The 27,172-nt window shown below is 32.3% G+C and overlaps 2 protein-coding genes and 1 pseudogene across 2 annotated transcripts in view; 2 read left to right on the top strand and 1 right to left on the bottom strand.

Annotated features, from left to right (window-relative positions):
- The window catches only part of LOC125841059 (actin-66), a 101,104-nt gene that overhangs the window by 57,646 nt on the left and 16,286 nt on the right, over nt 1–27,172 (bottom strand). The window lies entirely within an intron of this gene.
- LOC125841058 (replication protein A 70 kDa DNA-binding subunit B-like) lies at nt 11,662–13,881 on the top strand (annotated as a pseudogene).
- Nucleotides 21,553–23,987, top strand: LOC125841049 (FT-interacting protein 3-like). Its single transcript, XM_049520048.1, has one exon. The coding sequence runs from the start codon at nt 21,634–21,636 to the stop codon at nt 23,956–23,958; it is 2,325 nt and encodes a 774-aa protein (XP_049376005.1). The 5' UTR covers nt 21,553–21,633; the 3' UTR covers nt 23,959–23,987.

Here is a 27,172-nt window from a genome sequence, read left to right as displayed (position 1 = left end):
TATTCGGATGGAATATTTCTGTTGGTTCATTTACATTATAGCAAGAATACCACCTCAATTTTCCTGGTTAAACATATTGTCATTTGTCACATATGTTGTATCCCCACATGTTCGGTATTCAGAGCTTGTATATGTCTTTGCTTTCTTTTGCCTCAATACTTGTCCAAACAAATTCATTAGCAAAAGGAAAGAAAATATTTCATCTAATATAATTAATGATTCTTTTCATTTGTCCCATATGTATTTGTAACTTATTTCATATTGAATTTCCTGAAATTCAATATTCCTAAATACTCACTTTATTTCACAGGAGATTGGCTGCAACTTAATGATAGAAATACCAGTGATACAGAACAGCCTGCTGGGTTTGCAGCAGCTTGTTCATTATCACCACCTTAGAGGGATTGGTTCAAATGCTGACCCAAGCTGTATATACAGGCTAGCCACTCTACCAGATTCAGAGACATCCCAGACGTGGTCGCAGGTACCTTATATGTTTTCTCCCATCATCTATACGATTTTATACACCCAGGAGGTATTCTCTCATATTTTACTTCACCTGTAACAAAAACATTTGAAATACACTCAGAATTCTTATCTCACCCATTTGTACTATTGACTGTAGTAGGAGAGTCTCTCATAATGGTACTAGGATGAATTTTTGGTACTTCATGTGTACTCCTAATTTAGTACTTCTCTTATTGATTTAGTTACCAGTGTTTGCACATCACTTTTCCTTCAACTCTTTTAATTATCGTTTCAGCTTTCTTCAATTCTCTGGTTTTCAGGATACTCCAAATTGTGAATGGCTATTAAAAATCATTACCTGCTACAAATATTTCATGTAATATAATTAATGATTTGTTTCAGTTGTTCCATATGTAGTTGTAACTTAATTCATGTTGAATTCCCTGAAATTGAATATTCCTAAATACTAAATCTATTTCACAGGAGATTGCCCGCAACTGAAAGATAAAAATACCACTTATACACAACAGCATGCAGGGTCTGCAGGAGAGGCTAGCCAGTCCACAACATTCACAGACATCCCACACGTGATCACAGGTATCTTATATGTCTTCTCCCATGATCTATACAATTTGATACAACCAGGAGCTATTGTCTCATAGTTTACTTCGCTTGTAACAAAAAACTTTCAAATACAGTCAGAATTGTTATCTCACCCATTGGTAGTATTCACTCCAGTAGGAAAGTCTCTCATAATGGTACTAGCACCAATTTATAGTACTTTATTTCTACTGCTAATTTAGTACTTCTCTTACTGACTTAGTTTCCACTCTTTGCACATCACTTTTCATTCAAGTGTTTTTAATTATCGTTTAAAGTTTGTCCGACTTTCTGTTTTCCAGGATAGTCCAAATTGTTAATGACTATTCAAACTCATTAACTGCTAGGCCTAGTATTGTAGGGAAATAGTTGCTTCTAAGCTTCTCCTTACTTTGTTTCATTAGCTTATCATTTCTTCTTTCACAATTAAATATCCTTCAAATATAAAATCCATTTACATATTATGCTTACATAACAGTGAAAAAAGTAAATAACAAAAAGAAGCAGTGCAGCTAGGGAGATTTCTTTGGTAATAGTTTCGCTTACTTTCATTTTTGCAGTAGTTTTAGTTCCACTACTTTGACCTGTTTCGAGGTTAACAATGAAGTAGAGCAACGAATTCAACATGCAAATAAAGTGTTTGGTCAAAGTCTTCATCTTCGGTATCACTTCTATATAAGTTGTGGACAGAAGAGCAGCTTACAGCCAAACATTTGCAACAATCTCTTCAATTTTAGGTTTTATGGATTTTGCTTATTCTTCCATGTAGGACCGAAAATATAATGCCTTATATTCATGCCTCTTTGTCCGGTTCCATTTGGGAATGGAATCATTTTACAGAATGCCCTACAAATCTGGATGTTGCCCGCATTTTAAGATGTATGCTTAAACAAGCTACGATAATTTGGCTCTAACATTAGCCGATAATAGAAGATAGTTAAAAAAATATTAAACCCAATTGTAACATCAATAGAAAATGGAGCCTTCAAATGATAAAATTACTATACAACAGACTCACACATTTAGTAGTATGAGACCAAATGTTTCCACTCAAAGCTGAATCACTTCAACTCTGCTGATGTAGCTTCATTTTCAGAGCTTTGATAAACAAATTTGTACATTAAACACTTGTAGTAGTTAAATAGTCATGTGTATATATATGCATCTGCAAATGAAAACACACACTTCAAAGGAACACACAGTTTAATTTGATAATTGGTTGTAACTTCAGTGTCCACTTTTTCTGCCTTCCTCTGCAAATGAATACAACAGGTTTAGGACCTCTGTTTCTCACAACTGTACGTAATGTCAGCTTTCTTCCCAATATTTAACTCATTCCTGCCTTCTCTGTTTCATTCCACACAATTCTTTATGGTCTTATCTAATAAACCTCTTCAAATTGTACAGAAACTACTATGAAACTTCTTAATTTATTGGCTGTTTTGTTTGTTTACAGGAAATTAATAAATCTGTTGTTTCTGATTGTTCAAAGCTCCCAAAAACACAGAAAAAGCAAATGCAGTTCAGGTAACAATGTTTTTGAACTTACATTTGATCAGCTAATTTTATCAATCAATGTAGGAATTCTTTATAGCTATTAGTATAACATTTCTCATAATTTACACCTACCATAAAAGTAACATTTGCCTATGCTGCCACAATCTTTATCTTTATGTTTACCTTAGTGTCAATATCAGTCTGTTGCATTAATGAGTTGGGTGAATTGGCTTAGCAAAACATTTCCACTATCATATGCCTTAAATCTATTGGTCTTGCTACACAATTCTTATAAATAGTTGAACGTAGAGGTTAGTTATTGTGAATAGGGAAACTACAAAGTTCATTATACACTTGCTTACAATATTGTTTCTCTTTAACTGTAGCTGAGTTACATTAACTGCATTACAACATTATGAGTACATACACACTAAATAGCATAGTGCCAATATTGTCTACAACTACATTCATTTCTCATCCATGGGTAAGTGTGTTATACATTTTTTTACAATATTATTTCAACTCTCCATCATGTATTTCCCTAAAAGTAAAACACATTTGAACCAGCCAAACCAACCAGAGCAGTATACGTTTCTCTAGCCCTAAACTTTCTATTCTTTTTACCTTTATCAATAGTCTAATATCAAATCAAGGTGCTTCACAACAAGTTAACAATCAAAATTTTGCTCTTCATATAGACAGACAATAGTTATGTATTTTACTTCGAATAATATGAAATAATAAATTCTGCATGAAGTCATTTTGAAGTTTCGTTATTCCCATATATGTATTTCTGTTTGGTATGGATAGAACATTGCAGTAGCTAAACTCAGTAGCTTTCTTCTTCTGCTTTCTTCTGATTCCTCTTTACAAATAACTTAAAATAAACCCACAAACATTACTATCTACACAGAGAATATTATTGAAGTGTCTAAACTTATCAGTGTAGGTTCAACTAAAACACAACTGAATACAGATGTGGACTTCATTTTATAACATGACTAATTCAAACCTGAACTTAAGCTCTACCTTACGTGTAAAATGGTTATGGCATGAATGCTGAAAAAAGGCATATGCTCCTTTCAAAATTAAGAATAATATGATACGTTGAACTTATGATATCACATTAGTATCCAAGACAATAACATGTCAAAGAAATAAGGGAAATTTGCACATTTACTTAAATTTTTTAATCGTTTGTCCAACATTTGATGAAAAGCTTAAACATCCATTATGTATGTTAACCAAAGTGTTTTGCTGACTTTAATCATACTTGTTACAGAATTTGTCTGTTTGATATGTAAAACGTTCATATGTGAAAATCGTCATAAGTTATTTTATCAGTTTGAAAATAATATTTACAGTCCAAATATTCTCTATGCTAGAGAATCATTGCGGAGACAGAAAACTCATTTAATTAGGCTTATATAGGATGAATGTGATAGAAGCTTCTTGTGATAGACATGTTCTATTCCTAATCTTTCCACCTGTTGACAAAGGGCCTATGATGGTGCCTACTCTCATTGTCCTTTTCATATATATTTATGTTCGTATGTCCTTCAATTTAAAGATAATTACATTCTTATGTTGAAGTACTTTGCTTTTTTCCTTCCAATTGCTTCTTACAAAACACCTTACACTATTCTGTTTGAATTCTTTTCATTGTAATTGTTATTTTCCCAAATGCTACATTCCTATATCTCAAATGTATGGCATTTACATTATACGCATTCAACATGTTTGATCATATACGTGAAAACTGCTAACACAATTTTTCTGGCTTTTTTTAGACCCTAAATATTCTGTCCCATATCACTCAACAACTGAAAAGGTATGTTATTACAACGCAAGCCCAGTCTCTTCTCTGTTGTTTATTTTTCCTGAAAAAATATCTTCCAAATGTATGTCATTTGATCCCACCTCTGTATCTGTTTAAATCATTTACTCTTCTGTTCGTATGTTCGTTTTAGTAGATGTCACACAGAAACATACACAATTCAAATACACAAGGGTTCCGTGAACAACATGCAGCAAATGAACTCAGCTAGAGAGAGGAGTAGAAGGTACATTTTAGCTCCATGTGGTTTAGTCACAACCTTAGTTCTCATGCTAACTTGCTACGTACAGAATAACTGCCATTCCTCTTGTCTCAGTTCATTGTCCATCCATATGACTGCAATTTCAGAAGCAAAACACATATCATCGTGCAGTCCTGCTGATCTGCTCTACTGCAGAACAAGGCCACAGAAAGATCCAGCATTTATATCAACAATGTCATGAATTAACTAATAGACTACATGGTCCCACCAGGGCAGATAGAGTCTGAACACTAACTTAAGTAACTCTGTCAGTTCCATCAAAGGTACATACTTTTTTTCTCTTAAGCATATTATGTCTAAATTTACAGTTCAACTTTGGTGAAAAATTAATCTTCTATATTTGCTTGCAACTTAATTTATTTACTTTTCAAATAAAAAAGCTAGAAGGACTATCATTCAAGTTTCGGATGTAGTAAAGGAAAAGGCAAAGGCAGTGAAAATATTCTTTACTCAAAGGTATATAATATCTAATCTTACATTCACTTTTTGCACAGTGTCATATTATATATTTCAAGTATTTACTTTGCTTACAATTTAAGACTATAGCACATATGTTCATTGTAAACACTAGCTTTCTCTGCTCTTCTGTATTTCATATGTCATCAGTTGAAAGAGAGAGTTCATATATATATTTAAAGAACACAATCAATTAGACCATACATTGTCCTATTTTCATTGCAGCTTTTAACTTATTCTTCTTCCTAATTTTGACAAAACAAACATATATATATCCTAAAGCACATACTTTCTCTTCCATTGTAGGTCAGCCGTTTTCAATTTGCAACAAAGATTAATGTGGTTGCTCAACTTCTTACCATGAAGATAATAACAATCTATAGCAACATCAGCAAACTGCTGCAACAATGACATTGTACGCACTGCTTCAATCAACTGGCACCTCATCGCTAATGTAGATGTTGAAGTACCAATACTGCAGCAGGTACCACAATTTTCTATTTGTTTTCAAAATCCCTTTCACGCTTTATTTCTTGTAAATATTTCTGAACTAATATTACAAACTTTCTTCCCACCGAAGGAGCACTGCATAAGACATATACATGTTTAATAAAGGGAATTCACTCATGTGAATACTCAGTCAACTTATACTTTGAGCAAATTCTAAATGTTTTTAGATCCATTGCTGAACATATATTGCAAATGAAGAATCTAAATTACATTATTTTTTTTATACCAATAGAGCAGTACTGACCTCTGTGTTTTTGTCAACTTATTAGGCATTTAAATGTATTTGACTTTTACAGAAATGCATTATCTACCTTTAGCCAAACAGTTCCTACATTAAATTTTACAGTAAAAACAAAATGCTAATCCTATACTATTTTTCCTACCATACTAACCAGATGACACACCATTTCATATGTGCGTGTGTGTATATATATATATATATACATAGATAGATAGATAGATAGATAGATAAATATTTTTTTTCCTTATTTAGAAAGAACAATTAAACTACAACTGTCTTCTTCAAAATTCATGTTGTTTTAGTTGCCAATAAAATAATGCCAAAAAACAGGCAAAATCATGCTTCGCTTTGGACCTAAAGCTAACTCTTAAGTATTTCTGTGGAACTGGGAATGTGGTAGACACTGATATGGTAATTGCGTGCAGTGGATGTGGTTTGTATTCCTTTGTTTTTCATTTCAAAGTCTACGATTAACATGGTCACATGATTGTAGCTGCAGGCAGTAGTAACACGGACTTCATTTCTACAAAAATGAATCTGGTTAATTCTCCTGATGTCCAGACATTGCATCTCATGCCTTCTGCTGGTGGTTCTGCTCAACTGAATACCAATGTTCCCAACATAGAAAATAAAACACACCATTCAGAGCAAGCAGGTACAGATGATTTCTGACGCTTATTCTTACATTTCTGTTCTTATTTGTGGCATTCAACCCATATCTCAACTTCTTTCTCTTTGACAAGTGAGAAAATCAATCATTTTACTTCTGTCTTGACAATATCAATCCTTTTTGTATGTAACTTCACCAAGATATTTGCCTCTATATGTTGCATAGTGTATCAACAGAAGAGTCAAAACGTCTTCATTCTCTATAGAATTTATTATTGTTCATTTAACAAACTTTATCAACCATACTTCATTGCAGCTTCACCTTAGTGGAAGAGCATAGGGTCTTTACCTTGTATCATATAACATTAATTGAAAAGTAAACGTAACTAGCCTTTTCAATTGCTCTCTCAACCTGTTAAAATTATTGTACCAACTTCACACATTTGGGGATTAGAATTGTCAATTTCTTGGTGCTCAAAAGGCAGCAAATGAACTCACCTAGAAAGATCCACCATTTATATCAACAACGGGATGAATTAACTAATAGACTACATGGTCCCACCAGGGCAGATAGAGTTTGAAGACTAACTTAACTAACTCTGTGAGTTCCATCAAAAGTACATACTTTTTTTCTCTTAAGCATATTCTGTGTGAATATGCAAAGCTTCTTTCAAGTTCACCGATATTCCAAGCTAACAAAGGTATGCTGCCTATCTTTGCTCTGCTCATTTTCCTCTCTTTCCTGGACAATTAGTTGGATCTCTGTTCGCTCTCTTGTAGTTCTTATCAAATTAAATGACTTCTTAATTATACACAGTGCAATAAATGACATAGACATATTATAAAATCATCAAGTCAAAGCAATTCTTCTCATGAGAAAAGTCTCTAGCTTGTTAGGAGTAAACTGCGATTCTTAATAAGTGAGGGTTTCCTCAGTCCGACCAAATCAATAAATTGCTTACACCTGTACGTTTAAGGCTACTTCTGTAAGTAGATAAAAAATTAAGGCCACTTCTATTTGGCCTTTTCGGTTTCCGCGTCATTTAAACATTGCAACAACTCAAGGCTCTCTTCTATTCACACCTATTTGGTACCTCAATTGCAGCTGCCACCTGTTATTTGTTTCTTCCTCTACATCTGTGAATATGCAAAGCTTCTTTGGAGTTCATTGATCTTCCAAGCTAACAAAGGTATGCTGCCTGCCTTTGCTCTGCTCATTTTCCTCGCTTTCCTGGACAATTAGTTGGATCTCTGTTTGCTCTCTTGTAGTTCTTATTAAATTAAATGACTTCTGAATTATACACACTGCAATCAATGACATAGACATATTATAAAATCATCAAGTCAAAGCAATTGTTGTGATGAGAAAAGTCTGTAGCTTGTTAGGAGTAAATTGCCTACTAAGTTCGTGTCCTTTCACATAAGCAAATCTTACTGTATATTTACTCATTCTCTTCTACTCTCTATATTCATTTCAGTGGGAACAAAAGAGCTCTTATCAAATGTAATTATACCTAAATGGGTTGTATGATATAAAGGTAATGCCCTCTAAACAAATCAATGTAATATACTGTAGCAGTTCCCTGTACTCAGTGGCGAATTTATGTGTAAAAATTGGGTCACCCGAACCCGTGGTCATCTGACTAAACTCGATATATTACTTGTATAATTATTAAAGAACATATTAAATAAACACTTGTGAACCCGTTCTTAAAGTTGTTGGATGGTTCACTGGTTTGACAGCCAGATTTTAACACCAAGGTCCTGAGTTCAATCTCAACCAACCACAATTCACTTCAATTTTTTTAGTAACTAATAACACTAGTTTTTTCAAAAAAAAAAAACGAAATTCTAAAGCAATGGTGCACCCGTTTTCTTGAAATCTTGGATTCACCTCTGCCTGTACTAATACGCAAATGTCAGTCAATTTTTTCGTTAGTTGCCTTAGTTAGTATTGATTTGCAGTATATATGTCGTGTCAAACTAGAGGAAAACTCCAATCTATGTCTTACTGCTTCTGGGATTTCTACATTGCCGATGTCCATAACAAATATGTACTCAATAGGTGAATGAAAGATAATTCAACAGGAAAGAACAACTTCTTAATTTGCAGAATAAACTACGGTAGTTTAGCTGAAAGAACGAGACAATCTTCTTTCTCCAGGTCCTCTACACTAAAGAGACAGTTAACTTTGGGAATTATCCGAAGATCCAACAACTTTACCCAATGTATTAACCACATATATGCTTGACCCTCACACACAGCTGCTATTTGCGCCTTTACCACATATGTGCCTTTTAATAAATGCTCTACTCTTGGTAGGCTGTCATTTGACCTTTTAGTTAATTAGAGTGGTCTCAAGAATGCAATCTTCATTTGAATCTTCGCTTTTGCATAGTTTTACCTAATACACTGCATACTTGCTACATCTTATGTAGGATTTTCGAACTCACACTTCTTCAGCTGGTGAAATAGAGAACAAACTTCTGACTGACAAACGTAAGTTTCTGCATTTTCCTGCTCTATAGTTTTTTTACTCTGTTACTGTTCTGCTGTATTCTTCAGTCTACATTGTACTATGTTATTCTGTGTTGACTAACCCTAATTGAACACCAAGATATTACCTTCAATAAAAGAACTTCGCTAAATACTTGCCCTCAGTTGTTTACCACTAAACGGAAAATGAATGCAATCCTGCCTGAACAAACAGCTACTACCAAAAACAATGCCAAAAATCTGAGAAACCCAATTTCTTACTATAAAATACCAACTGAAAAAAGGGTAGCTCTTCTGGCACTACGCCAGCTAGAATACTCTGCTCAAACACATGCTCTTCCCCAAAATCTTACTGCTCTCCACTTTACAAAGACTGACTCTGGCCGTCAAAGTATAACTCCACCGCAATCTACTGTGTTCCTCCAGAATAAACTATCACCTGTTACGTCAACATCTCAATGGCAGAGCTTGTTCCACTTAGTATACTTAATTCTGCCCGTAATCATATAGGCTCAAATCATTCACATTTAAAGTCCCTAATAATGTGAAATACACATTAATGAATTTCCCTTACTATAGGAGAAAGCTACAAGAAGTATCATTGAACTTTCGCATGTAGTAAAGGAAAAGGCAAAGGCAGTAGTAATCTCTGTGTGCTTGTCAACTTATTAGGCATTCAAATGTATTTTACTTTTACGGAAATGCATTATCTACCTTTAGCCTAACAGTTCCTACATTCAATTTTACAGTAGAAACAAAATGCTAATCCTATACTATTTTTGCTACCATACTAACCAGATGACACATGGTTTGATGTGTGTGTGTGAGTATATATATATATATATATATATATAGAGAGAGAGAGAGAGAGAGAAAGTGTATATATACACATAGATAGATAGATAAATATTTTTTTTCCTTATTTAGAAAGAACAATTAAACTACAACTGTCTTCTTCAAAATTCATGCAACTTTGGTTGCCAATGAAATAATGCCAAAAAACAGACAAAATCATTACATTAGGTAGTCAAAGGTAATGATTTTGTCTATTTTTTTACTACCAAATGTACTGTTTTTCTGTCTTTTTTGGCACCATTTCATTGGCAACCAAAACCCCATGAATTTCTAACAAGACACGTGTAGTTTTTTTGTCCTTTATAATTTCTATATTTCTAAAATAAATAAAAATAACAAATTAGATAAGAGTAAGGTAATACATATTTTTATTTATATATATATAATAATATATAATATTACCCTTATATATATATTACTCATACAACATAAATTTAATAGCCTTTCATTCAAGAAAAAATTTTGCTCCCTTTCTCAGGTATTATTTCTTCCCTTTTCATCTTTTCCCTCTTCCCATTTTCAATTTTTCTTCCAGATTCTGCTTCTCACCAAAACAGAAAATCAAAATAGATCAAAATTACAGTTATTAACTGGACGTCAATTACTATGGTATTACATTTGTACTGATATTGCAAATGTAAAAGCCAAAGTAATAGCCTCCCTTATGAGTTTCTTGTTTGATGGCTCATATTTAATGCTTTCAATACTATTCAATCTTTCATAGATATACCATGGGCCCAGTAGTATGCTTTTAGCTTCATGCCCAACATGATCAAAATATCTGCAGCATAGCTGTTTTCTTTTGTCTTTTTTTTTGGTTTCTTTTTATTGAAATTTTAAATAGTAACATGAAAATTGAGTTTCTATGAAAAATAGGAAACATTTTTGGTAAGACTAAATGGTGCCTTTGGATATAAATGTGACAGATTAGGTCTCTTCTACAAACTGTAACTTCCATGATACTAAGTCATACATAAGCCATCACATACTAGCTTCAGTAAAGTTTTTCATATTGTTTTTCCCAAATGCATAGTGGTTTGACTCAACTTTCAGAGATAATTGTTGTTATTTTAATATTCTGCAACATTTTCTGTCCCTGTAACAGATCTTCTGTGAAAAAAGAATTCTCCAATTGTACTTTGCACATTAATAATGCCTGCTAACTGATTTTATGTCTTCATTGAGCTCCACTAAAGGGCCCTAACAGATTTACACATGACTGTACTTTTACTATGACAACACTGTTGTTTTCCTTTTCATTTGTTCTTCAGTTTGTTTTTTTTTGGAACATACAAAATTTATTATGTTTCCACAGTTTATATCTCATACGACCCAATAGTAAGAGGTACAACTCTTAAGTAGTATACTTTGTTTGGTCATTTTGGCTGTAGGTGCTTTGTTTGTATCTGATTATCAATCTCCTACTTTCGCATTCTACAATTGTACAGCTGTATCTCATCATTGACAAAGAACTAATAACACATAAATGGTTACCACATGAAAATGGCAACAAGAGTAAATAGTATGATACATGCTTTATGAGTTTGTACTTTATCTTCAGTGTTTGTCCTAACTTGCTTTTACAAGAGTTTGTTAGTGCTTTGTTACTACATCAAAAGCTCATTTATGCAGCTACAAGGTCCATTTTACTCCACAGTGCTGCTTTCATTCGATTCATTTTTTCCTTTTGTCTAAAGAGCTGAAACAATGTTGCATGTCCCTAATTTAATCAACCCTGTTCATAAAAACACAACAAAGCAAGTATTTTGACTTAATATTCATGTTATCCTGCAGATACTACTATTTGGTTAACTATATTTCCTACAAACATGGTACTAAGAGTGAACATCAACCAAATAGAACCAACAACACGAGATTGGATTTGCAAAGTTCAAATTGTCAAAATAGGACGCCCACGAGAAAGCCTTGACAAGAAATGAACATTCCAAAATTTAATTTTGGAAGATGAAGAGGTCAGCTCATTATTAAATTTTATCTTATGACTATTGCTCTTTTCCTCTCAACTTAGTTAATTTCAACTTTCTATAACTCCTACTTTCAGGAATGCCAAATTAAGGCAGTTATGTACGCTGACGAAATCGGGCAGTATGCAGCTACGCTTAAACTCCTCAATACGTACCTCATCTCTACTGCAAGAGTGAAAGTCTCACCAATTTCATACGGCAAGCCAATACATCAATTTTACTGGATTCTTCACAAAGAAACAGTAATTGAACAAATCAAAACATCTAATGAAGTTGAAAAACCACTTCCACCGCCAACCAAGCTGAATATCACCAGCTTTGACCGCATTCCTCATTTGATGGTTGATTCTGCTGCTGAAATAGGTACATCCATCGTACTAGCTGTTATCAGACTGAAATATACATCTTTACTGCTGCACAACACTTGCAACATTTCATTATGTATTGTATATGCAGATATACTGGCAATCGTTTTTCGTTGTGGTCCTCAAAAAAACGCCGGTCGCAGTCATCATAGGTGTCAAGAAATTACCCTTTGTGACAATCAGTAAGTATAACATTTGACATTCTGCTTTCCCATTTTCTGCAAATATTTTGAATAAGTAACCACTTTTTGCATTTCTCTACTCGCATCATCAATTATCATCTAAGCATTATCATAGTACTTACTCTTCTGTCCTTATGTTCTGACACTCTCAGGAAAAATCAGTTTCTCTTTACTCTATGGGAGGATTTCGGAGAAATAGAAGGACATGAAATTTCCTCAAAAATGGCAACAGAGACAGATCTGCTTGTAATCCTCGGAAGGAGTATAGGAATCTCTACTTATCAAGGTACGTATGCGCTCAACTTCTTACCAACATAATTTTATATAATAACAAAACAATATACAACTTATGTGTTATACAGGGTTGTCACTGCAGACTAGGTACAATTCCACAGTACGTGTGAATCCAAATTACCCACAGGCAGTGGCACTCCTCAACTGGTACTCACATTTCATATTTATTCTATAGCTTTACTTTGCATGTAAAGAACCTACTAAACATATTATTTGTTCTAACAATAGGGTAAAAGAAAACAAAACAATGTTGTTAAGTTCTTCATCAGATAAAACCTCAACAAGCTCATCTATCGCTCCCATGATAGTCACTCCTGCTGGCCAACAACTTATCTCTATTGCAGAAATCTCATCAGCACCTTCTGTAAGTCATACTTGAACCTGCTCATTTGAGAGTATCCTTATTCATTTTCTCATTCTGTAGCTTTGCCTAAAAAATCAAAACTTCCCACAGATGGGAGTGTTTTATGTTAAAGCAGAGATGGCCATATTAGATGAGTTCCAAGACTTTTGTGTGCTTGAATGCTCAGGATGCAAACAGAAGAAACGAACAAAGGATAGAAAGGATTTTAAATGTCCAAAATGCAATCGGAAAACATCCTTAGTGCCTCGGTACTATACTTTTTTTACTTCTAAATTACACTTTCTAGAAAATATAGCGTATATTATACACATATTTCAAACTTCCCTTCATTTCAGTTGTAGCTTCCAAATTGATCTTATTGACAATACTGCTACAACCACAACATCTATCTCTGCTGAATTAGGAGAAAAGTTACTGTCCATGACAGCAGAAGACATATTTGACATAACTTGCACTAAGGTTATCTCTCATTCTCACTAGCTACTTGTACACACTTATTGTCATAATACCATATATCTTCAGCACAAACACTTTACCACATATGCTTTATTCTAAACTGTTTGTTCTAACTTGTTACATTTACAACGACAATCATGTCCCATGAGATGCTGTCAAACAAAGTATTCGAAATTCAGCTAAGGAAGTCATCTTGGGGCAGCTCAAATACCACTAATGCAACTTTGTCCATTCTTTCCTACATGGAAAAACAACATACTCCACAGAGCACTACTGATAGGACTTCTAAAAAGATAAAGCCTTTGGAAATAAGTGAGGTAAAGTGATGGCAACAACTGCTGCAGCTGGTCCTTCAACTGCACCGGCAAAATTTGAACCACCCACACCAACCAAAAAGGTGTAAAAGGTCAGTCTACATCTCACTTTCACACCAAACTATAGCTCAGAATGATTATGAATTCCACATATTTATATTTATTTCAAAAATTGCTACTAAAAATCTCTACTTTTACCTGTAGTTTACTTTCTTTTATACACGTATCCACATAGTTCCTATAAAACATTGCAAGTGTCATACTTATGTTATACTGCTGCTTTTGCACTTGCTCTTATCTGCTTTCAAATTTCACAATTTTGTTTTGTTTATGTCTGACATAACATTGCACACTCTCACATTAATTCAGGGCTAAAAACTCTCTATCCATGTTCATATCCATGCTCAAATCAATTGGTTAACAATTTCTTTTTAATTCCTCCTCTCATGTTGACTGTTGAATTAGCTTATTTTAGTTACAACAATTCACCAATTTCATTACTTCACAGTTAGCAGCAGCTCTTTTGCACACTGACACTAATTTTTTACTCCTTCCTATTTCTACTCCTTGCAACAGCTCAACTCACATCCAATGAAACTGCCTTTCAACTATAAAAAACAGAATTAGACTTTTGACATTTTATTATGAACAATGTTGCTCACATTCAAATATATCACAGTCAAACAAATCTTTATGTCTGTTGTGTCTTTCTGATAGCATAAAACTGTACCCTCATTTTTCTCTTTCGTTAATGTTTGTCATTTCACACTGCAATATAAGCCTATTTACATGTTTCTCTGGATAACTTGCACTGCATACATTCTTCTACATTTTCCTTATTCTACTTTCTTATAATGTCATATAATATAATACACAGTTATCAATAGGAACAATAGGAACGAGGTTTCTGTCTACTAGCTAACCTCATTCACCGTAGACTATTAGGCCAATCACACACAGATTCAACAACAAATCTATGAGTTTTATGCTGATTCCATGATTTTCTTTCTATTTGCTCCCTATATTAAAATTGCTTTGCTATCTGTTGCCATATTTGCACTTTTTAACATACTTTAAATTGTCTAATTACAGGAACTCCCTCACACCATTTTGTCACTTTTGCTTATGCTAGGGACAATATAATGAATGACTCTCCCTATGCTCTGGTTTTTTGCATCAGGAAGATTAGCTATGGACAAGCAAACTGCAGTGTCCTCTAAATATGATAGACAATGACATGCTAATCTTATATATCAAAACTGCAACATGTACTATATTATTTTGGTTATATTACATTAGTATGTCTATTGTACATATTCTGAATATTTCTAATAGTACATAATATAATAGATCATATTATCTATCTTCTACAAACGCCCTGACCCTTGATTCATTAATATTACAATATTTTTACAACCATAATATTTTTACTATTGGGCACTGGCCTCCCCACCCTAGTTAATATAATATAATAAACTTATTTTATTGAATTTTTACTTTCTTTTTAATATTTAAGTATTATTCTATTTGAATTCTATATTTGTTATCTTTTAAAACAAATAAATTATACATATTCAGATGTTAAAAAATAAAAAGTCTTAATCATTAAGTGTTCTACCCTAGAGATAACCCTTCAATTATTCAGATGTACATTCAAATTCAGATATGTTAATCTTAATAAAAACAAATGAAGGCCTAAGTGTGCTTTATTTTTAAGTCATCAGTTCATCCGGTATGCAAATTAATAATGTTATTTGTCGTTCCATTGTCGTGTGTATTCATTCTCACGATTAAAAAAAAAGTATAATTTTTAAGAATCACATAGTGTAAGAGTGAAATTACCTCATATCCCTACTATTTTTCTAATTACATAAATCCCATGTTTTTAAGGCCACCCGGATACATAACTACTTGGGCGGATACATTATTGTTGATATATCCATTTCGATCTGTTGCGCGTAATAAGGGAAAAATTTTGAAAATCAAATCAAATCTCATAATTAGCGTTTAAAAAAGGAAAGCAAACGTAATAAATCTAATTATAATCCCATAATTTAGTCTACTAAGTTCCTCTCTTACTATCAATTACTGGAAAATAGATCCTAACATAACAAACCAATTCAAAAAATCAAATCTGCATATAAGTCATCGCTCTCTATGTTCCCTATTTCGTTGTTCATCGTTCTCCTTATTTCGTCGAAGAAACTTTTCAAAGCTTCCTCCCTGTTTCGTTGTTCATTGTTCTCACTATTTCGTCGAAGAAACTTTCCAAAGCTTTCTCCCTGTTTTGTTGTTCATCGTTCTCCCTATTTCGCCGAAGAAACTTTCCAAAGTTTTCTCCTTATTTCGATGTTCATCATTCTCCCTGTTTCATCGAAGAAACTTTCCAAAGCTTAGATAAGAATGTTCTCCTTGTTCATCGTTCTCCATGTTTTTCATGTATCCCCTTTGTATTGATACAACAAATAAGAATGTTGGCGAGATACAAAGCTTTTATATATCAACTGGTGCGATTGTCTGAATTTGCCATGTATACCCTCTGTTTTTTATTTTTTAAATTTGTATATTGATATATAAGTTGTAATACATTGTTGATTACAAAATGATATATTACTAGTTTGACGTATTTGTAATGTGTTTTTAGATCTTTAATATGGGAGTAAAGTTGTATGTTGAGGTGAAGATATGTGAGGTTGAATTTGCTATGTATTCCCTCTGTACTGATACAACAAATAAGAATGTTGGCGAGATACAAAGCTTTGATGTATCAACTGGTTTAATTGTCTGGATTTCCTATGTAACCTCTATGTTTTTTTTATTTTTGAATTTGTATATTGATATATAAGTCGTGATACATTATTGGTTTCTAATTGATACATTACTAGTTTGACGTATATGTATTGTTATTAGATTTTTGAGTTAGTGTGCTGATAATATAAAGTATCATATACATGTGAATTTATTTTTTATTTTATATTTGTGCTTTAATAAGTATTTTTTATTTCTGAATTTGTATATGAATATATAAATCATGATACCTTATTGGTTACAATTTGATACAATACTAGTTTGACGTATATGTAATGGATTTTTAGAGTTGTGAATTGTATTGTTGATATAAAGCATCATGATACATTACTATTTATGTATCTTGTTATGATTGCGAGATATTGTATTTTATAGACGACACATTATACAATTGTATCAATAACTTAATAAACAACCTTTTGAATAAACAAAATTGTGTGATACTTAAATTTATGAAGCTATTTTGTATTAAATAATTTTTAAAGTTGTCCTATTTTTGTATTGTGTACCATAAACACTATAATTACAATCAAAAAATAAAGAAAAATATGCATACTGGGATTAAAAAAAACAAAATATATCTATTTAGATTTTTTTTAAAATTGTAAAATGTTCAAATGGGTGTGTCCACATATACATAATGACTATACTATATTGACCAAATCCTCTTGGTCAGTGGTGTGAATTGACCCCTGGACTTCGGTGTATCATCATTTTCACTAACATATACCTCAGCATTTTTGCTACCGTATTTTCATAGAATTGCTTCATATCTTGAACGAAAATAATCGAATCTTAAACCATTAATGAGATTGAAATTTTGTTTGTAAGAAATCCAGCAAAAGCAGCTACAAACAGTCTGCAGTCCCTTCAAAATGCAACAGATACATTATAAAATTGTGTTGAACGTATAAATCAAAACAAAGTCATATAAAAACTTACAGGATGTCGTTTCCTTGTTGCATAATATCTTGTACAAATTCATCATCAAGCGGGTGTTGTGATTCCAACAGACTTCCAGTTTTCTTGTCCTTGTAAGCAACCAGTGATTACCAGTCAGTTTGCTTTGATACATAGTATTAATATTTTGTATATGACACACTTCAACTTAATTCTGATACAAGAAGTACCAGTCTATTGCGCTAAAATAAGAAATAAATCTGAAAATCTAATGAAATCTCATAAATTACGCTTACGTTTCTTCTTACTATCATTTTTCTGTAATGTATCATTATAGAGGCATGGGTATTAAGACACACACTTTATTTTTGTTTTTTTGGATGTGTTTGTTAATAAATTAGTCATGATACATTGCTAGTTACAACTTGATACATTACTAGTTTGTCGCATATGTGTTGGATTTTTAGATCTGTGTATCAACGTGTGGTTATTATAAAGTGTCAGGTAATGTTAATTTGTTCTATGATACACTGTTCTACAGTTTACACCCATCATATAATTTGAACTTTAATCTTTGATACATTGATCATAAATATTTTTAAAAAAATAGACAAAAATTAGGGTTTTATTTGTAAAAATGAGTAACTTTTACTCAATACCAAATGATGTTGTATACAATCTACCATTTATTTGAATCTGACACAAAATGTAAGATCATATATTCATTCAATATTATTTAAGTATCATATGGTTAACTATTTTAGATTATGATACATTGTTATGCAGATTACATCCCATCATATAATTTGATACTTAATACCTTTGATACATTAATCATAGTATATCAACAAAATAGACCAAAATTAGCATTTATGTGTAAAAGAGGGAGATTTAAAACAAGATATATAACAATATGATATGTATCAAATTTAAAGCAACTAACAACAGGGGAAACCAGAAATTTAAAACAAAAAAATAGATACTAAATGAACTGATATATTTGAATATCTTAATATAAATGTATAAGTTGAATATGTTGATACAAAAGTATATCAATGAATAAATACATTTGATTACATTGATACAAGAAGTACAATAGTGAAGTGATACCCTTAAATATACTGATACAAATATCTAAAAATGAACAAATACACAAAAACTTCACCAGAAACACCAAAAATACATCCAGATCTAAAAATAATCTTAAAAAATACATAAACAAGTTGAAACACTCACTCACCCATCGTGTTAGGCATAAAAAATATATACACAAGTTGAAACACCCACCCATAAACATAGTCTATTAAGAACTCATTTGATCTCACAAAAAAAAAGAATACACACACATCGTTAAGATATTGTGGTACAACGAAGATGATGGAGGAAGAAGAGGTTGAAAATAACAATGGCTGATGAGGAACCATGACAAGATTAAGTCAAAAAAATACAAACCAAAAAAGAAGTTACTTAATTGTGAGAAATTCTGAATTGTCTTGGAAATTCAGATTCTGTCTTGGAAATTCACATTAAGAATCGAAATCGATTTGAATTTTTTTTACGTTTGGAAAGTAAAAGAGAAAGAAGTGTGAAGGTATTAGACAAAATCGATGAAAAATAAAAAGACGCAGAACAACAAATTGAAGAAGATGAGATTATCTATTTTCAGATTTGAAATTGGTTGAATGGAGAGAGAAACCTTTTGAAATTCAAATTAGAATGAATGAGATAATTGATTTGATTGTGTGAGTAAAAATAGGGAGAGATTGAAGGAGTGAATGTAGGAGTGAGGAACGTTTGTTTGGGGTGGAGAGGAATAATGTATCCGGATGGTTTGAATTTTGGGTGAAAAGTAGGGATTTTTGTATTATTCTGAAATGGTAGGGGAAAATTGAGAATATGATAAATAATGCTGTGTAATTAAGTAATTTATCCAAAAAAAATCCACAATAATAATTTAAGAGTCCGTTTGGATTGACTTAAAAAAAACAGTTTTTAAGTCAAAAAATTAAGAAGTCAAACTTAAATGACTTTTAAGTCAAAAAATAAAAAGTACAAGAATCTCACGTAACTTATATTTATTTTAAGTTATTTTTAATCTTGTCAAACACTTCCAAAATGTAACCTGATTGACTTTAGACTTAATTTGATAGTTCATAAAAAGAAAACATAAATCGTACAATCTAGCATGGCTTGCGACCAATTAAACAAAATTAACAAAATGAAGATAGTATTAATCTGATATGACTTGTAATAAATTTTAACAAATTAAGTGTAATAAAAATAGCACCATTTCAGTTACTTGTAAATAATTTAACAAGATAGACTTAAAATGAAAATGCTATCAAATTATATTTGTTTGTCATGTTCGTGTCACAAATCACAATATATTCTAGCATAACTTGCCACATTATATGCCATCATGTTTTTTTTATAAGTAAACGTTTATGATTATAAATTTTTAAATAAAAATATAATTTTATAATAATTTACTAGTCAACAATATTAATAATAACTAGTTATTTTTTAATGTAATCAATTTATATAATATGAATAATTTCTTCACACTAAACACAACTTTATCTTCTTTATTTTTTTAAAATAAAATTTGTAACGATGAATTCTTCTCAAATCGCATGTACGAATGCTTAATATATATATATAATTATTATTATTAAAATATTTTTTTTATTAAAACTCACACATGCAAGCAAGTCCCAACAGTATCCTCCACCGCGACTCGTGTCGTATGGTCAAATAATATAGGATAGATAAGTACTACCAAAATTGCCAATTAAAAACAAAAAGGAGCAAGTATCTAATTATACAATTTTTATCGTATTTATTAATTCTCTTTACGATTTAAAATAATTATATTATATTTTATATTTAATAATTTTATATCAGAATTTCAAGTCAGATAGATGTGAATCACACTAGATATACAAGTATTTTGTGTGATTCGTATGTATTTGAGATATCAAATACACGAACGAAATACGAAAGTGACAAGTGAGATTTATTTATATATCCCAGATATATATGAACACACAAATAAACATCATATACATTATACATGTATCTAGAATACTAGATATGCAAGATATGAGAGTTGTGAGCAAAATAAGAGGGAAGCAAGTGAAATTTGTGTATGTATATCAGATGTATGCGAATTCACTTGGATATAATGTATGCAGAACAAACTACACCTATTTTTGATCTCATATATCTCGAGATATATGTATCTAGATACGCCAAAATTGCTAAAATTCACCTTTAATAGAAAGTTTTGATTCAAACCCTTATAGAGAAAATATCATATTGAGAATGTTGTCTAAGAAATAGCTATGCAACGACCGATCTAAAATAATCAAACTTTAATATAGACACCGAGCAATAAAAAATAAAAAAAGATACTACCTCCACCAACCACCCGAAACACACAGAAAAAGCAGTTGTGCCACCTGCTCTGTTTTTCTCTCAAACTGTGATGAGTCTTTGCAGTTTTTTTATTCGATTCTTTTCTTTTTTTTTTCTCTATAGTCACTTATATACTACATTCTCCATTATTTTCATTTTATACCAAAAGAAACCAAAACCCCTTTTCATTTTTCTCTTCAAAGCTCCCAGTTTTCAGAATCTTTTCATCGTCAGCATCCCTGAACCCACATGGTATATTCATTTATTTATCATATAATCTTTGTTTGTTTCTTTCTAATATAAATGTGCCTTTAAAAATTGCTGTTTTTGGGTTTTTGTTCAATGCTTGTCTGGTTTTACTTTCATGGTGTTTGTTAAGCTATAATGTAGTTGTATTTTTCTGCATTAAAGATTCTATCTTTTTGTGAGGAAGTGAAAAGGGTCTTTCTTGATTGAGTTAGTTAGACCATTTTCGTATAAACTTTTTTGTTTGTATTGTTGCTATTGTTATTTTGCCTTTGATTTGATTTGTGTGGTTTCTCAACTTTTTGTTTCTGATTTTTGATGTTATGCAGGGTGAAAAGCTTTAGGTTTTTCTTGTTTTCATCTTTTAGGCTTGCTTAAGACTGTTGTATTAGAAGATTGCTTAGCATTAGAGTAATTTGGGTTGTCTCTGCTGAGATTTGTTGATCTGTAGTGGAGAAGTAGTCTTGAAAATGCAGAGACCCCCGCAAGAAGATTTTTTACTAAAGGAGACCAAACCCCACCTTGGTGGAGGGAAGGTCATGGGTGATAAGCTTACCAGTACCTATGACTTGGTTGAGCAAATGCAGTATCTTTATGTGAGGGTGGTGAAAGCAAAGGATTTGCCAGGGAAGGATGTTACGGGTAGTCTTGATCCTTATGTTGAGGTTAGGCTTGGAAACTATAAGGGTACAACTCGTCATTTCGAGAAGAAATCGAATCCGGAATGGAGTCAGGTGTTTGCTTTTTCCAAGGATAGGATTCAGGCTTCTGTACTTGAGGTGAATGTGAAAGATAAGGATTTTATTAAGGATGATTTTGTTGGTTGTGTTATGTTTGATTTGAATGATATCCCTAAAAGGGTTCCCCCGGATAGTCCTCTTGCTCCACAGTGGTATAGGTTGGAGGATAGACATGGTAATAAAGTTAAAGGAGAGTTGATGTTGGCTGTTTGGATGGGTACTCAAGCTGATGAAGCCTTTCCTGAATCTTGGCATTCAGATTCTGCAGCTGTTACTGGTGCCGATGCTCTTGCGACTATAAGGTCTAAGGTGTACCTCTCACCAAAGCTGTGGTACCTTAGAGTTAATGTGATTGAGGCTCAGGACTTGATTCCCGGTGACAGAAGTAGGTTTCCAGAAGTTTACGTGAAGGCCATCCTCGGAAATCAGGCGTTGAGAACCAGAGTTTCCATGAGCAAGACTATTAATCCCATGTGGAATGAGGATCTGATGTTTGTAGCAGCAGAACCATTTGAGGAGCCATTGGTTTTGAGTGTAGAAGATAGAGTTGCACCAAACAAGGATGAAGTACTTGGAAGATGTGCTATTCCTTTGCAGTATATAGATAGGAGGTTGGACCACAGACCTATTAATAGTAAGTGGTATAATCTTGAAAAGCACATTATCGTCGAGGGAGAAAAGAAGAAGGAAATCAAATTTGCAAGCAGGATTCACATGAGGCTGTATTTGGAAGGAGGTTACCACGTGCTGGATGAATCAACACACTACAGCAGTGATCTAAGACCAACTGCAAAGCAATTGTGGAAGTCCAGTATTGGTGTCCTAGAGTTGGGTGTACTAAATGCTCACGGCATTTCGCCGATGAAAACAAAAGATGGACGGGCTACGACAGATGCCTATTGTGTTGCCAAGTATGGGCAGAAGTGGGTTAGAACAAGGACAATTATTGATAGCTTTGCTCCCAAGTGGAACGAGCAATACACTTGGGAAGTATTTGATCCCTGCACTGTCATAAATATTGGTGTTTTTGATAATTGCCATCTGCAAGGAGGAGATAAGTCTGGTGGGGCAAAGGACTCGAGGATTGGGAAGGTCAGGATCCGTCTTTCAACTCTAGAAACTGGTCGTGTCTACACGCATTCTTATCCACTTCTGGTCTTGCATCCTACTGGGGTGAAGAAGATGGGTGAAATTCACTTGGCAGTAAGATTTACTTGCTCATCATTATTGAATATGATGCATATGTACTCTCAGCCACTGCTACCCAAAATGCACTATATTTATCCTTTAACTGTTACTCAGCTGGACAGCTTGAGGCATCAGGCCACTCAGATTGTCTCTATGAGGCTGAGTCGTGCTGAGCCGCCTTTGAGGAAAGAGATAGTGGAGTATATGTTAGATGTTGGTTCTCACATGTGGAGTATGAGGAGAAGCAAAGCTAATGTTTTTAGAATCATGGGTGTTTTAGGTGGATTAATTGCTATTGGAAGATGGTTTGATCAAATATGCAATTGGAAAAATCCCATCACAACTGTTCTGATCCATATCTTGTTCTTGATACTGGTTCTATATCCGGAGCTTATTCTGCCAACCATTTTCCTCTATCTCTTCTTAATCGGAGTTTGGTACTACAGATGGAGGCCTAGACATCCTCCCCACATGGACACACGTCTTTCTTGTGCTGATAATGCCCATCCTGATGAATTAGACGAGGAATTTGATACTTTTCCTACTGCACGTCCTCTTGATTATGTTCGGATGAGGTATGACCGTTTGAGAAGTATTGCTGGAAGGATACAAACTGTGGTTGGTGACTTGGCTACTCAAGGGGAGAGGCTGCAGTCTTTGTTGAGCTGGAGAGACCCTAGAGCAACCGCGCTGTTTGTTATTTTCTGCTTGATTGCTGCCATTGCGCTGTATGTCACGCCCTTCCAAGTTGTGGCTCTCGTGACTGGATTTTACGTGTTGAGACATCCGCGATTTCACCATAAGCTACCATCTACTCCAGTGAATTTCTTCAGAAGATTGCCTGCCAGAACAGACTGTATGCTATGAGCTGGAGTACTTCAGCTGCTATTATCCATTTTCCCTTTTGTGTCTCCAGTTGATGAAATTGATGTAGAAATGAGCAAGGCTTTGGGTTTTTTTCTTCTATGAAACTGCTTAGATGTAGTGAATTTTCTGTTGAAAGTTGGCTGTTAGATGCAATTCCATATTACTAGTACTAATCTTCTGTTTCTGAACTTTCTCAATGATTAATCAATGTATTGCTCTTTTCATTAGTCATAAATTTATTGTTTTTTTGGTGAAGTGTACAATAATAACATTCTCGTGTAATTTCACAAGTAGGATCTGAGGAAAGTAGTGTGTACGCGGACTTTACTCTTACATTGTGAAGGTAAAGAAGTTGTTTTCGATAGATCTTTGTTGGCTTAAGTAAAGCATATCAAAACAGATTCGAAAAAGAAATACACTAATGTAGAAGCCAGGTTGAAAATAATAGAGAAAAAAACAGTAACAACAACAAATAATACGATAACAGAAGCAAAAAAAACAATACGTAACAATCAAATCGAAGAAAAAGATAGGAGGAGAGTAATAATAATAATACTGAAAAGGAAAATTAGATACCGTTTGACGACCTATTAGCTTCTTTTGTGAAGATTAATATTATTTATTATTCACAATTTCTTAGGGTAGGTGAAAGGACATGTTGATATTTTATGAGTTCTCATTATTTTACTAGATTTGGTGTTGAGAATGTCAAGATATTGATGTTTTAGATTTGTAATTATTGTATCACTAGTAAACTAAACCGCGCTTCGCGCGGTCATAAATAATTTCATTAAAATTTACTTTAAATAGTAGTAAATGTATTTTAAAAATATTCTATTAGTAGGTAGATTTTAAAAAAATAATAATAAATGTAATTTCCAATTTAAAAGAAGTATTGTCTATATCACCTCTTTAAGACCATAATTTTAAAACATATAAAATAAATATTAAATTTTTTAAATAAATAACTATAGGAACAAATGGATGTCCAATTGAGCTAGTAATAAATAAAAAATTACAGAAGAAAGACGAAAGTTGAGAATATTGGGCTTTAAAATAAGGTGATAAAAAAGGTGAGGGCAATACAAATAAGGTTATTTGTTGGCTAACACAAGAATATCGTGACTTGTTTAAAAAAAAAGTAAAATTTTATTCGTGTCTCGTCGTTAAAATCTGAAATATTGTGACAAAATATTTGGAGTCAAATATTAGATATTTCAAATAAAATATTTATCTTATAAAATAAGGATAAAATCTTCATATGCTTTATCTTTTTCATATTTTAATCGAATGTGAAGTTATTACTGTCAAAGAGAAGTGGTCAGTAAAATCTTCATGTAAGCATTAAGTGAAAGTAACAACGTATAAGAGGGCATGATGTGGAGAAGATGAAGGTCTTTATTGAATTTTGTTGTTATTTATACGTACTAATATGAAGTAGTAAATAGGGGTGCATGAATGGTCCTCTACCCTTCCTGCACTACCCTTCATTTTCGAAACGTCACCATTCTAAAGATAGTTAAGAAGAAATTAATGAGATTAATTAAGAATCAAGATTAATGAGAATTATTTTTAAAAATATTTAAGAAAAACATATAAATGATATAATTAAAGAGGTTGAAAAAGATTGTTGGGCTGATTTATTTTGAAAAGAAGCAAATGCAAAAAAGAACAAAAGTTGATTTATTCTTATCGCTAGAGGCTTTTCATATTCTTTTTCCTGCGTAAATAAGAAATTTTTGAGGTTGGAACAATAATAACTATTCCATTAGTCTCAATATGGTGAATAAGTAAATAATAAATTTGTCTATGAATAAAAAAAGTTTTAATTATAAATTTATAAGATCGTAGAATTAGAAAGGTGTGATGATGGTAAGCAAATAAGCAATCCCATTCATGTCCATCAAATAATACTAATATTGAATACATATTACATGTCAATCAAATTTAAGTTACTACCAACAATATAATAAAATTCAAGCCAAATTAATATACTCTAAAAAATGTCAAAATTAAGAATAAAGAAAACAAAGAAATTAAAACATAATTTTTTTTGTGATTTTATTTCTTCCTTTAGCTTCCTATCAAGAATTAGTAGCTTACAACACCACTTTAATAAAATAGATCACTTATGTGCGTAATATACAATACACTCGCAGATCATACAAAATTGAATAAGATAATCTATATAGACAACTAACACTCCACCATATACATATATAGAGATAGTAAAACCAAAAAAAATATAAATCATAGACTACTATTAGGCCTAAGAGGAAAATTGCAAGACTGAAAAATTGTAGTGACAGATGAATGAAAAATGGAGGAGATACATTTATACGTACTAATATAATTATTCACTTTAATTGGGAATTAAAATAATTAGCACATGAACATGAAATAATATGGGGGAGGGTAGAGTGTCTTTACCTTACTTTTGGAGGTAGAGATATTATTTTCTATAGATCTTCTACTAAAGAAATATATCAAGAAAAAAATAGCGAAATTAAAGAAATCATAACAAAATAATATAAAAAGCTTGATAAAATATTCTAGAGTAAAGAAACAATAAAGATAGCAAAATATATAATACAATAATCAAAGTATAAAGAATAATAAATATTATCATAAGATATGTTAAAAAATGTAACTAAGTTAGCCGGTATGAAAAATTCTCAAAAGAATCTGCACACAATATCATATTCTAAAAGAAATAACTAAATGGTGATTGGGATACATGAAATGAAAAATGCAAAAAAAAATGGTAATGAAAACCCAACACCTCAGTTTGTATTTGTAGGAGAACAGTAAATGTGTATTTATGGGAATATGAAAAACGTAGGATGTGGAAGTCTGAAAGATCAGTAACCGAATATTTACACATATTCATTGTTCATTTAATTGAATAATAATAATGATTGTGCCTTCAAATTATAAAGGAGAAAATTTGAAAGATAAATAAAAAATTCAAAAAAACCACAAAAAAGATAAATAGTTTTCTAGCCCTTAAAGGCATGCCACATAAGCAAGTCTAACATTCTTCTTTATATATATACTAGTTATTAGGTTCCCGCGCCAGCGCGGGCCCAATGTATATTACTTCCTCCGTCTCATTTTATGTGAGGTAGTTTGATTCGCCACGGAGTTTAAAAAAGAAATGAAGACTTTTAAAATTTGTGGTCGAAAATGAATGATATAAATTTGTATGACTGTA

Source organism: Solanum verrucosum, unplaced genomic scaffold, assembly GCF_900185275.1.
Source record: "Solanum verrucosum unplaced genomic scaffold, falcon-dt-bn FXZP01000196.1, whole genome shotgun sequence".
Classification (NCBI taxonomy): Eukaryota; Viridiplantae; Streptophyta; class Magnoliopsida; order Solanales; family Solanaceae; genus Solanum; species Solanum verrucosum.
Note: the sequence above shows the minus strand (reverse complement) of the source record. Positions and strands in the feature narration are given on the sequence as shown.

Coding starts and splice junctions, on each gene's coding strand:
- LOC125841049 (XM_049520048.1), top strand. CDS start 21,634: ATGCAGAGACCCCCGCAAGAAGATTTTTTACTAAAGGAGACCAAACCC.